At 46.5% G+C, this 14,216-nt stretch overlaps 1 protein-coding gene across 1 annotated transcript in view; it reads left to right on the top strand.

Moving 5' to 3' along the window:
* leg1.1 (liver-enriched gene 1, tandem duplicate 1) overlaps positions 1-14,216 on the top strand; it is a 41,962-nt gene that overhangs the window by 13,148 nt on the left and 14,598 nt on the right. The window contains exons 3-4 of the mRNA XM_078542848.1: positions 7-191; positions 10,377-10,417. Coding sequence (XP_078398974.1) covers positions 7-191; positions 10,377-10,417 — 226 coding nt within the window. The remainder of the gene's footprint in view (positions 1-6; positions 192-10,376; positions 10,418-14,216) is intronic.

The following is a 14,216-nucleotide window of genomic DNA, read 5'->3' as shown; positions in this document are numbered from 1 at the left end:
TATTAGGCATGAATTATTATCTGGCCACAATACCATTTCTGGGAGCTGTTGAAGCAGGCTTCTTTGATGAATGGCCTTTTGAAATACAAATCTTGCCTCCTGAAGAGCACATGGACGATTTTTGTTACAACACTGCAGACTGTCATATACTCATCCCTGATACAATGGCTAAATGGACAACATTTTTTCAGGTAGGCTGATTTTTCAAGTTATTGGAATTTTGCACATATTCAAATACTTATACCTACAAATACCTACAAAGAACATCGACAGGTGACATTTTGTTCAGCGTGACACTGAGTAGAAAGATCATGGTATACAAATGGAATCATATCTTGTCAGTTTTTCAGGGATTAAGTTGGTGCCAAAGTGTACAATATAGTGAGAGATGCAATCGTGCCTACCCCAAGGCTCATCATGTTGAATCAGGTGCTCATAGGTATCCATGGTGCATGCTGAAGTATTAAAAAGGCTCAACATAATATTTGTATAATGGTAGAGCTGGGTGCACATGTAGAAATTCTTGGTGTTTTTGGATGATGCTGCTGAAAGGCAGCACATAGATGAGAAATAGGAGGGGACCAAGACTGATCCTTGGCGGACTCCAAATGTAACAGTACAGGAGCACAGAAAGGCCATAGGGACATAGGAACATAGGAGCAGGAGTAGGTCATTCAGCCCATCGAGCCTGCTCCACCATTCAATAAGATCATGGCTGATCATCCACTTCAATGCCTTTTCCCCACACTATCCCCATATTCCTTTATGTCATTGACATTTAGAAATCTGTCAATCTCTACTTTAAACATACTCAGTTACTGAGCTTCCATGGCCCTCTGGGGTAGAGAATTCAAAAGATTCACAACCCTCTGAGTAAAAAAAATTCTCCTCATCTTGGGGCTTCTCCCTTATTTTGAAATTGTGTCCTCTGGTTATAGACTCCCCAAATGGGAGAAACATCTTACCTGCACCTACCCTGTCTATCCCTTTAAGTATATATAGGATTCAATGTGATCACCTCTCATTCTTCAAAGCTCTAGAGAATACAAGCCCAGTTTCCTCAATCTCTTTTCATTAGACAGTCTTGCCATCTCTGGAACAAGTCAGATGAACCTTTGTTGCAGTCCCTCTATGGCAATAATATCCTGCCTCAGATAAGGGGACCAAAACTGCATACAGTACTCTAGATGCAGTCTAAACAATGTTCTATACAACTGAAGCAAGACTTCACTACTTCTGTACTCAAATCCTCTTGTGGAAAAGGCTAACATTCCATTAGCCTTCCTAATTGCTTGCTGTATCTGCATGTAGGCCTTCAGTGACTTATTAATGAGGACACCCAGGTCCCTTTGTACATCTACACTTTCTAATCTCTCTCCATTTAAGAAATATTCTGCGCATTTGTTCCTTCTACCTAAGTGGATAACCTCATATTTTTCCACATTATCTTCCATCTGCCATGTTCCTGCCCACTCACAAGGCCTGTCCAAATCCTCCTGTAGCCGCTTTACATCTTCTTCACAACACACATTCCTGCCTAGCTTTGTATCATCCGCAAACTTGGAAATATTACATTTGGTCCCCACATTCAAATAATTGATATATATTGTGAGCAGCTGGGGACCAAGTACTGATCCTTGCAGTACCTCAATAGTCACAGCCTGCCAGTGCAAGAATGACCCATTTATTCCTGCTCTCTGTTTTCTGCCTGTTAACCAATCCTTAATCTATGCCAGTACATTGCCTCCTATCCCATGTGCTTTTATTTTGCTAAGCAACTTCCTGTGGGGGACTTTATCAAAAGCCTTCTGAAAATCCAAGAATACTAGGTCCACTGACTCCCCTTTATCAATTCTGTTAGCAACATCCTCAAAAGCCCCAACTGTCAAACATGATTTCCCATTCATAAATCCATGTTGACTTTGCCAAATCAGATCACCATTATCCAAGTGTCCATTTATCACATCCTTTAGAATAGATTCTAGCATTTTTCCCTACTACTGATAAAAGGCTAACAGGTCGGTAGTTCCCTGTCTTCTCTCTCACTCCCTTCTTAAATAGTGGGGTGACATTTGCTACCTTCCAATCTGCAGGAACCATTCCAGAATCTATAGAATTTTGGAACATAACCCCCAATGCATCCATTATCTCCATAGTTACCTCTTTCAACACTCTGAGATGCATATCATCAGGTCCCGGGGACTTATCAACCTTCAGTCCCATTAATTTCTCCAATACAACCATCTTACTTATACTAATTTCCTTCAATTCCTCATTCTCCCTAGTCCTTTGGATCTCTAATTCTGGGAGATTTCTTGTATCTTCCTCAGTGAAGACAGACACAAAGTAACTATTTCACTTCTCTGCCATTTCTTTATTGTCCATTATAAATTCTCCTGAAACAAAAACAAAAATAGCTGGAAAAACTCAGGTCTGACTGCATCTGTGGGGAGGAAGACAGAGTTAACGTTTTGAGTCCGAATGACTCTCCATCAGAACTGAAGAGAAATAGAAATGAGGTGAAATACAAGCTGTTTAAGGGGGGGTGTGACAGGTAGAGCTGGATAGAGGGCCAAAGATAGGTGGAGGTAAAGGAGAGATTGCCAAAGATGTCATAGACAAAAGGACAAAGTGTTGACGGTAATGATATTAGCTAAGGAATGTGCTAAAGTGACATTAAGGGTAGAAAGCAGGATGAGCAAGTAGCAGATAGCCCTAATGGGGGTGGGTTGGGGGGGAAAGGATCAAAATAGGCTAAAAGGTGGAGATAAAACAATAGATGGAAATAAATTTAAAAATAACTAGAAATAGGTGGGAAAAGAAAAATACATGAAAAAAATTATAATAATTATTAGAAAAAAGGGGGTGAGAAAGGGGGAGGGGATGGAGGAGAGAGTTCGTGATCTGAAGTTGTTGAACTCAATGTTAAGTCCGGAAGGCTGTAAAGTGCCTAGTCAGAAGATGAGGTGCTGTTCCTCCAGTTTGCGTTGAGCTTCACTGGGACGTTGCAGCAGGCCAAGGACGGACATGTGGGCATGAGAGCAGGGTGGAGTGTTGAAATGGCAAGCGACAGGGAGGTCTGGGGCATGCTTGCAGACAGACCGAACGTGTTCCGCAAAGCGGTCACCCAGTCTGCGTTTGGTGTCTCCAATGTAGAGGAGACCGCATTGGGAGCAGCGAATGCAGTAGACTAAATTGAGGGAAGTGCAAGTGAAGTGCTGCTTCACTTGAAAGGAGTGTTTGGGCTTTTGGATAGTGAAGAGGGGGGAAGTAAAGGGGCAGGTGTTGCACCTTCTGCAATTGCATGGGAAGGTGCCGTGGGAGGGGGTTGAGCTGCAGGGGGACTTGGAGGGCTGCTGCAGGCCAGAAATGTGCTGAGTCCAAGTCAAATGATGAGCCTCTGGTCTCAGTCATGTCTCAGTTGCTGGAGCTCAAAGGCAAGCTTGGAAACATCGGGAAGGGATGTCCACTGCACTCCTCATATTGTAAGGCACGATGGAGGAGTCCATCCGCCTTCAGATGTGTTAGCACCAGCATGTCAATGCACTGAGGTCAACACTGGTAGAATGGCGGCTCTCATGGAGACCTTGGTCCAGGATGTCGCTCCTGCACTGCTGCGCAGGCTGAAATCCGTCGCTGACACCGTAGTTGGCCTCCAACAGTGTGTACACGAGAGGGGTGCGGGGCAGCTCAATCTCGTCCCAGCTTCCCTTTCTCCTCAATGAGTCAGCCAGGGGTCCTCGGGCACCCATAGGGTGGAGGATCGGCAGGTGCACACCCCAGGGCCATCCACCCAGGTGACTCCAGGAGTGTCTGGCCCATCCGAATCCCTGCTTCCTGTGATCCCAGCAGATCCAGCTCCACAGGCCAAGAGGGATGCCAATTCCACACAGCAGGACCCTGAAAACAGGCTGGGGCCCTCCAGGTCTCGGCCCTCCAGAAGACACCTGTCAAGGTCATCATAGACAGGGCATAGCAGTCAGCAGGCTGCCTCTACCTCCACTGTGGATATCAGGGGAGCACCAAGATGTAGCGACAGGGTTAGGAAGGTTAAAAAGATGTAGTTGCACAGCCTGCGCACAGGTGTTAACCACTTGTACGTAATATTCACTACTGTAAATAAACTATCAACAATGCCTCCCTGCCTATGGCTCCTTGTTCTGATGAACAGTGTTCATGTCACTCAGATGTGAAACCTTTCTGCACAAGATAAAGGCAGGTGTCTCAGTCCAGGGCCTCTCCCCTGTGTTTTGTGCACCCCTCAGACCAAAGTGATGGTCCGGCCTCACACTCCCTGGACACATTACTGATGCCTGCACCTCAAGGTGCTTGTCATTGCTTCCAGAATTTAGTGGGCAGGTGTCACAGAATTCCGTCATTCTCTCCGTGTGCCCTCAGCCCTTTAAAGTGGGGCTGGCCCCCATCTCTTCAGCATCTGTGACCAGTGACACTGTGCTCCTGAAGGGGTCAGGTGCTGAAGGTGGACAAAGGATCCGGTGCTTTTAAAGTTTCATAGCTGCATCTCCATGATATGACACTGATCACACAGTGCGCAAGCGAGCTGCCCTCAGCCAGACAGGAGTCAAATTTTCCCAGAGGCTATGTGAAGATTTATGTAATGTCCTCACTGTATGTTGTCATCATTGTCCTCCTGCAATCAAGCGATCATTAGGGCCTCCATTTGATCAGGTATGTGCGCTGCCATAAGCCAGACGAGTCAAACGTTCACAGGTGCAATGTGAGGATCTTATGGTGTCTTCTCACTGCATGTCGTCATCATCCTCCACAAATCTAGCAGCTATGAGGGCCTCCCAAGTGTGCCTGCCTCATTTAGCCAGTGTAAGGGCCTCATTGCCGTCATCTTCGCCTTTGAGGACCTCCTCACCCTTATCACCGTCGATGTCCTCCTCATCGGAGGAGATCTCCAGCTCCTCCATCTCCTCCTCAGCCAGCTCCTCTCCCTGTTGCAGCTCCAGGTTGTAAAGGGCGCAGCAGGTGACGATGCTGCGGGACACCCTCTGTGGACTGTATTGCAGGGCTCCACCAGACTGGTCCAGGCACTGGAACCTAATTTTCAGCATCCCGATAGTTTGCTCCACCAAGTTGCAGCATTAACCTCAATGCATCTTCAACTCTGCTGCAGTCTGAGGCCGCCATATGGAGGTCATCAGCCACATCCTCTGTGGGCAGCCCTTGTCCCCAAAGAACCATCCCTACAGCCTCTGTGGACCCTGGAAGACTTCAGGGATCTGTGACCGACTGAGAATGTAGGCTTCGTGCACACTCCCTGGAAACCGTGCACAAACCTGCAGGATATGTTTGTGGTGGTCGCATGCCAGCTGCACTTTCAGCGAATGGAATCCTTGGCAGTTGACATAGTTGACTGCTTGTTGCGACAGAGATCTGAGTGCCACATGAGTACAGTGGATGTCACCCTGCACCTGTGGGAAACCTGAGATCTGGGCAAATCCAATCATTCTTGCACCCTGGTTGTCCTGGTCCTGGGTGAAATGCACAAAGTTGTGTGCCCTCAAGAAGATGGCATCCGTAATCTCATGGATGCATTTGTGGGTGGTGGATTGTGATATCCCACAGAGGTCACCTGTGGAGCCCTAAAAGGAGCCACTGGCATAATAATTGAGCACTGCAGTCACTTTCACTGCCACTGGCAGTGGATGCCCTCCATGTCCCCGTGGTGCCAAATTCTGCAGTAGCTGGCAGATTTAACTGACCAGTTCCCTAGACATGCACAGTCTTTGGCAACATTGGATCTCAGTTATCTGCAGGAATGAAAGGCAGGGTCTATAGACCCTGGCCTAGCTAGGCGCCAAACAGCAACGCCTCGCTGTGGCTCTTCAGCAGCGTGTGCGGGGGCCCCAGTCACTCTTTCTTCTTAAGGGTACTGCTCCTCCCTCTGCACAGCCAGGTGCCTCCATTGCTTTCTTCTCTGTCATCTTTGTGCTCTGTACACCACGAAGCATACAGCTAGGTCACCAGGCTCCATGCTCCTGATGTACTCCTCCTGCAGGATGAAAGAGAGACAAGCTTAGGTTAGCGTGGGTGTTCTAAGAACCTCTCTTGGTTAAGTCTGAAGGCCTCTTGATGCATCCCAGAGAGTGCTGGCAACCACTTGGGTGGCCAGAGTTTAGTGCACTTCATGGCTGCCCAAGATCCCACCCTCCTCACCACTCCACCTGACTGACTGGTGGCAGCTTTGCCCAGTGGACTGTTTGCTGTACTTTCAGCTCAGGCATTCTCCTGACCTGTGCCACAAAGCTGCACTGTTAGCTTGAACCATGGGGGAGACTGGTCCAAACCAGAATGATGACATTGCAAGGGGCTGTGAACACCTCCAGCAGTGACTGCTCCATGGCCAGCTTTAGCAAGGGGATTGTACAATGTGCCCAGTCATCCAACTTTTCTGCAGTTCACCAAAATGCTCATTAGTTTGCAGTTTGTACCCGAGGGGTGAAAATCTGGAGCACTTGGTGGCACTTTGATGCCTCAGTGTTGCTTGAGTGGGCAGATAAGCTAGAGGCCTGACTCCAATCATATTAATGTGGCTGCATCTGAACTGTCTCAGCTGCAGAGGAATGGTCAATTTATAAAAGGTTTCCCTAATGCATGGCCGCTTCCCTCCACCTCCCCACCCCGCATGTGTTTTGCACTACCTTCAAACACAGGGCAGACCTTGACCCCCCTCCAACATGCCTCAACTTTGAAGTCCAACAGGCGATGCTCACAAGCGCTGTGTAATGTTACTGTGCACACACCTCTGAGTTCCCCTCAAAGTGCAGCCCACCATGTGCACGCCTTATATATGCTGTTGTGAAACATATTGGCGTGCAATCATGCCGATGCGGGCGGATGATCCAGTGTGGGAGGATGTTTCCGGCTGTTGGCCTTATAGTGATATGCAGATGTATTACAATGAGGGTCCCGACGTCGGATGGCGGTAAACATGGCCCACCATCGATGCGCTGATCAGACGATTGCAAACTGGTTTCACAATGTCATGAATCAAATTTCTGGCCTTCTCGCCATATTGTCCGCTCAGGCCACCGAGCATGCCTAATGCCAGCAGGTACAGAAAATTCTGCCCGTAATGTAAAACTCTCTCATATTATGGTCACTCATCCTTGAAGGTTCTTATACAAGATTATTAATTAATCCTTTCTTTTCATAACACTAGATCTAAAATAACCTGTTCTCTAGTTGGTTCCTTAACTTACTGCTCCAGAAAACCATCCCTAACACACTCCAGAAATTCCTCTTCCACAGCATTAGTACTCACTAGGTTTACCCAGTTTATACGCAGATTGAAGTCACCCTTGATTAATATTGTCCATGCTACATGCTTCTCTCATCTCCTGATTAATGCCCCCCATTGCCATTACTGTTTGGTGGCCTATAAACAACTCCCACCAATGTTTGCTGCCCCTTGCTGTTTCTCCACCCAAACGGAGTGCACATTTTGTTGTTCTTATCTGAGATCCTCCCTTACTAATGTACTGATCCCATTGCTTATTATCTGTACAACACCACCTCCTTTTCCTTTTTGCCTGTCCTTCCTAAATGTCGAATATCCTTGAATGTTCAGTTCCCAGTCTTGGTCTCCCTGGAGTCATGTTTCTGTTATGGCAATTAGATCATACCCATTTATCTCTATTTGTGCCATTAAATCATCTAGCTTGTTGCGAATGCTGCATGCATTCAAGTAGAGTGCCCTTAACTTAGTCTTTTTGACATCATTCCATCTTCTAATTTAATTGATGCTCACCTTTGTTTTGCCTGCCTTCTAATTTCACTTGCCACTTTTCCACTTCCCATTACCAGCTTTACTTCCTTCCAATTTGGGCCACCCCTCAGGTTCCCACCCCTCTGACAAGCTAGCTTAAGCTCTCCCCAACAGCACTAGCAAATCTTCCTGTAAGGACACTCGTCCAGTTCTGTTAAGGTGTAACCCATCCAGCTTGTATAGGTCCTACCTGCCCCAGAACCGGTCCCAATGCCTCAGAAATCTGATGTCCTCCCTTCTACACCAATTGTCCAGCCACATATTCAATCACTTAATCCTCCTATTCCTATGCTTACTAGCATGGGGCATTGGGAGTAATCCTGAGATTGCTATTCTTGAGGTCCTGCTTTTTAGTTTCCTTCCTAACTCCCTAAAATCTGCTTTCAGGACCTCATCCCTCACTATTGCAGGTGATTACCCAGCTATGACTAAATACATAAGAATGGATCCAAACAAGAGCAATCCCAACCAGCTGGATGACAGAGGAGAGGCATTGGAGGAGGACGATGTGGTCAACCATGTCACAGGTTGCAGACAGGTTGAGAAGGGATAGTTTACCATGATCACAGTTACATAGTGTGTGACTTTGATAAGAGGCATTTCGGTGCTCTGACAGGAGTCAGAAGCAGATTCAAAGAGGTGTTGCAGGAAAGATGGGCACAGATTTGAAAGGTGACAACACCTTTGACTTTGGAGAGGAAAGGGAAGTTGATATGAGTGAGTTTGCAAGGTCAGAGGGGTAAAAGATGGGTTTTGTTCACGGAGAGAAGTGATAATAGCACATTTGAAAGGGAGGGGAAGGACCTGAGAGAAAAGGATCTGCTTATAATATCAGCTAACATGGCGGCCAGAAAGGGAATTGAGGTGGTCAGCTGTTTGTGGGAATAGGGTCAAGGGAGTAGGAGGAAGGTCTCTTAAATGATCTCAGAGAAGGCATGAGGGGAACTAGGAGAAAAGCTAGTCAAGGATGTGGGTTCAGGGCTAGGGCCACGGGAACTTTGAAGGAAGTTTGGCATGGTAGGCTAGGGGAAGGGAGAGAAGCAGCAAAGACAGCTGATCAGATGGCCTCAGTCTGGTAGCAATGAAGCCCATTAGCTCCTCACACTTTTTCTTGGAGGAGACTGGGAGAGACATTTAAGAAGACTGCTTTTAGCAAAGAGAAATGGGTAATGCTCATCTGTGCATTCCAGGATGACCTTGGAATAGTGATCAGTTTTGGCAGATGAGAGGTGTGGTCCAGCTAAATCTGCCAGTGAATGGCTAAACCAGCAGTTTGCTATAAGCATTCAAGGCTAAGTCCCTTGCACTTAAGGGAGCAGAGATGATGGCTATACCAGAAAAATGGCCGAGGTGAGAGAGAAGAATGGTTTAGTCTGGACTAGGGCATCAGAGGAGGAAGTGAGGATGTGATTGAGCAGATGGATAGCTGAAGAAATGTTGTGGTAAACAGAGGGCCAAAGGCTAGATGGTTTGGAAATGAAAAGATTAATTGTAAGTGATCTGGGGGAGTTGCTTTTCCAGGAATGGACAGGGAAGGAATTGCGCTTGGATGAGGGAGTGGAGGAATAATGAGGGATACAGAAAGTGTTCACAGATGGCCATATGTGTAATTTACACAAAGGGAGTAGAGAAGCCACGTGAAATCTTAAGCTTGAGGGGATAGCGGTGAATATGGGTGGGGAGAGATTGAGAAGTTAGAAGAGCAATAAAATCAGAGGAGAGAGGACATGAAGAGTTGAGACCAGTGGATGAGAAGTCACTCGGTGCAGAGGATGAGGGAGGAAAGCCATAAAACTACCTTGGCATGTACTTGGTTAGCAGTAGAGGATGTCCTTTGTAATTTGGGAAAGCATGTATGGATGGGCTCCATCCTTTCCAAATTCTGCTTGCTCCCTTATATTGTGTACAACCTTATTTGAAAGAAAGGAAAGTGTTAGTGTTAACCTTGTGAGAATGTGCCTGTCATGATCAAATAGTTCATATGTTGTGTGGAAGATGAGAGCTATGGAGAAGTGAAGACCACAATAGTGCTGAGAATAGGAGGTGCAGATTGGGTGAGTAGGAGAAGGAGTAGCGTGAAGTGTGGTACAGTGATTGTAGGTGAGTGTAGGGAGATGGGAGAGGGGAGTGTTGGGATTAATAAACTGCAGGTGATGCAGGATTGAAAAGGATTAAGGATTCATACCTCAGCAAGATATTTCCAATTTGTACCGATGTTGAGTTGAGGGTATTTCACAATATTTGAGGTAGAGTTGATTATATTATAGCTTTGACAAGTATGCACTCTTATCAACTTTGTGTACCTTCTATATTTACCTTAACTTAAGAACAAAAATTAAAAAATCAACTGGCCTTGGCATTTATTGACAAATAATTATTTTATTTTTTTAACAGTTTCTGAAAAAAACAAGGGATTTTCCCCAAAACAAGCTGTTATCTACCATCTCACCAGAGGAGGATAATGTTTGGCATCATGTCTGGATAGCACATGTATCATCAATCAAAGCTGCACTTCCAAAGTTTTCTGAAAGGTGTTTTTGTGTATTTTTTTTCTCTCAGTTTATCTTACTTATTCTAGTGCTTTTGTCCTATGAACTGGATGGCTTTTTTCAGCTCCAAGTAAATTGTCCTTTCTTCTATTAGTGCTTCACCATTCACTAACTCACACCAGGTCCTGCTTACGCATCACCCCTGTGCTCATTAATCTACATTGTCTCCCAGTTAAGCAGTGCCTCAATTTTAAAATTATCATCCCTGTTTTCATATTTCTCTATGACCTCTCCCCACCTCATCCCTGTAACCTCCTCCAGCCTTTCAAGGTCTCTGCTCTCCTTCAAACCTGGCCTCCGCGCAACCCTGGTTTTAGTCTGTCCACCATTAGCAGCTGTGCCTTCAGCTGTCCGTGTCCTAAGTTGCAGAATTGCTTAAACCTCTCTGCCTCTCTCTCCCACTTTAAGATGCTCCTTAAAACCTACTTCTTTGTCCAAGCTCTTGGTCATAAAGACATATGAACGGGAGAAATAGGACTAGGCATAGGACATTTCCCTTTGAGGCTGCTCCACCATTCAATTAGATCATGACCGATCTTCTATTCAGCTCCACCTTCCCACACTGTCCTCCTTATCCCTTGATTCCCTTAGTGTCCAGGAATCTGCCAATGGCATGGATTCAATCCCCATACCATGTGGTGCTTAGGGCCTGCCTCTTTGCTTTGCCCCATAGTGATATCATGGTATAAGCCATGGGTAGCAACTCTCGGACAACGAAGGTACTAAGGGAAAGAGAGTATTCCCTTAAATGGCCCGGTGTCAAATTTTGTTTGGTAACATTCCTGTGAAGTATCTTGAGACATTTTACTACTTTAAAGACACTATATAAATGCAAGTTGCTGTTATGGTTGTTGTTACGCAAAGGGTTGTGCTTCAGTGCAGCTGCTGAATGTATAATGTTGGCCTCTGTGCAGTGAGAAACTCTTGCTCTCTATAATCCATGACGTTGCATCTGAAGTAATTGAGAGACTGGGTAACAGTTGGAGCTTGTTCAGAAGCAGAATTTGGGGATTGCCAGATTGTACTTCTTGCTGTAACCTGTAATCTCTCAGCTACATAGGAAAATTTATGTGGAGTGCAGTACATTTGTTGCACAATTTTAAATTGGCCCTATTCTATCATGTCACATGGAACGATTGCAAGGATCAACTTGCACACTGTTCTCCACTAACGCTTCAGTTATCCAGATTATAAGGGTTCATTCCCAGGGCCTATTTGAACTTTGTCTTCTGCCCTCATGGAGACAAGTATGTTGTATAGGATAGAGACATTTCATAGAAGTATCTAAGACCAACTTCCAACCATACAAAGGCATTTTCATTGCTTTAGGTGATTTTGATTTTGAGGCAGTGGAAATTACTACATAAGTGGTTGGGTGTACAGTTCACAATTCCAAAATTTGCAGGTGACACATAACTTGTGAGCTGTGAGGATAGTGATAAATTTCAAGAGGACTTAGGCTGGTAAAATGGACAAACATGTGGCAGTTGAAATTAAATGCATAGAGGTGTGAAGTGATACATTTTAGTAGGAAGAACAAAGATGGGCACTATAAGTAAATTTAAATGGAGATATCTGGGGAATGTGTACACAAATTATTGAATGTGGCAGGGCAGGTTGAGAGAATGTTTAAAATGGCGTAATGTAGCCTGTTCTTTATAAATAGAGGTATGGAGTATAAAAACAATGAAATTACAATGAATTTTTATAAAACACTGGTTTGGCCTCAACAAGAGTATTGTGTCCAATTTTGGGCACGGCACTTAAGGAAATATGTGAAGGCTTTAAGAGAGTGTGCAGAAATGATCTGTGAGAATAGTTCCAGGGATGAGGGATTTCAGTTAAGTGGATAAACTGGAGAAGCTGTGGTTGTATTCCTTAGATGAGAAGGTTGAGAGGAGATTTGATAGATCATGAAGGGTCCAAGCAGAGTAGTTAGAAATGTTCCCATTGGTAGAAGGGTCAAGAACCAGAGGACTCCCACTTAAGGGGCAGAATTTTCCCGTTGGCGTGTGGGGGCAGGATCTGCACGCCAACGCATAAAATGACGTCCCAACATCACCGCGCACCATCGCGATATTTCATTGGGCAGGCGCACAATAATATCCGATGCGCATCTGCCATTAATTAATGGGCCACTTAAGGCCCTCAAGGCGCCGATTGACGGTGATTTATCAGCACTCGTACAATCTTCGGGTCGTCACACAGGCACAACGGGCAGGCTGGTAGGAGACATTTGTATAAACCTCATCCACGGGCGGGATAAAAGGGCTCAGTGGAGTCATGAGTGTGCTCTGTCAAATATTTAATTTGCAAAGTTACTGATACTCGCCTGAGCTGCAATACTTCAGAACACATACCAGCTGCTTGGACTGGACTCACAACCTTCAGGTCAGCACTCTGTAGTAAAGAATCGTTTCTAAGCTTGCAAGGTTCAGGAAGCCTTCCCTTAGCCTGGGATTGGGAGTTGAACTGTCCACTGGAGGCAGCTCCTCTGAGGAGGAAGGGAGGGTTAGAAGGGAGGGGAGGCCAGGACTGCACATTCAGCCTCCAGGGGAGTCACCTTTGGAAGGAGAGGCGCAGGCACAAGGGTACAGGGCCAACAGGAAGTCCAAGGCGGAAGGGGCCGCAGAAGATACCACTATCCTGCTGCCAGAGTTCACAGGCGGTGAAACAGCTACCTCAATATGTCTGAGGTGCAGTGCCGAAGAAGGCTCCATCTCTCAAGGGAGATAGTCAACTATATCTGTCAGATGATTGGGCCTGAGATCTCCCCTAACTGCGTGGGTGGACATCCCATGCCAGTGGCTCTAAAGGTCACAGCTTCTATGCCTCTGGCTCCTTCCAGGGGTCGGTGGGTGATCTTTACAGCAATCAGCTGTCCACACTTGTGTCAAGCAGGATACAGACACTCTGTTTAGGTGTGCATTGACCTTCATCCACTGCAGTTAGGACCAGGCAAGCCAGACACAGTGAGCCAGAGGCTTCGCGGCCATTGCTGGCTTCCCCCGTGTCCAGGGTGCAATAGACTGTACACATGTGGCCATCAAGGTGTCAGCAGGTGAGCCCGGTGCCTTCATTAACATAAAGGGCTTCCACTCCATGAACGTGCAGATAGTGTGTGATCACAGGATGCAGATTCTACAAGTCTGTGTAAGGTACCCTGGCAGCTCCCACGACGCTTACATCCTCAGACACTCCGAGGTGCCGGTGCTCTTCAGTGCTCCGGCTCGGCTGGATGGTTGGCTGGTGGGTGACAAGGGCTATCCCCTCAGAAGGTGGCTCATGACGCCTCTCCGCTATCCAGGAACAGAAGCTGAGCAGCAGCATAATAGGAGCCACGCCTCAACAAGGGCTGTGGTGGAGAGAGCCATCGGTTTTCTCAAAATGCACTTCCGATGTCTGGACCGTTCAGGGGGCACACCCCAATACCCCCCAGATCGTGTGTCTCTGATAGTGGTTGCATGCTGCGCTCTCCACGATCTTGCACTGGAAAGGGGGGACGCAGTGGATGAAGAAGACGTAGACGCAGTGGCTGCGGCTGCACACGATGAGTCCAGCAGTGAGTCCGAGGATGAGCATGCACAGGGAAATGCTGAGGGGGTAGACGCTGACCCCCGGGCATACTCCCGGGAGACAGGAACACCTGGGAGGCTTTAATTCAATGAACCTTCAGCTAGCGCACCACATATGGACCTCCAGGACAGGCCTGGGCTGCAGGCTCCATACTCAATACCTGAGTGCAAAATCTGCCTGGTTAGGAACATTAACTAAGGGCCTTGTCTATAAAGCTGAATGTGCCAGAAATCATTCATAACATTATTGGTAACCATCCACCTGCAGAAGAAGAGAGGCACCCTCAACCATGG

Source organism: Cetorhinus maximus, chromosome 5 (assembly GCF_964194155.1).
Source record: "Cetorhinus maximus chromosome 5, sCetMax3.hap1.1, whole genome shotgun sequence".
NCBI lineage: Eukaryota > Metazoa > Chordata > Chondrichthyes > Lamniformes > Cetorhinidae > Cetorhinus > Cetorhinus maximus.
Note: the sequence above shows the minus strand (reverse complement) of the source record. Positions and strands in the feature narration are given on the sequence as shown.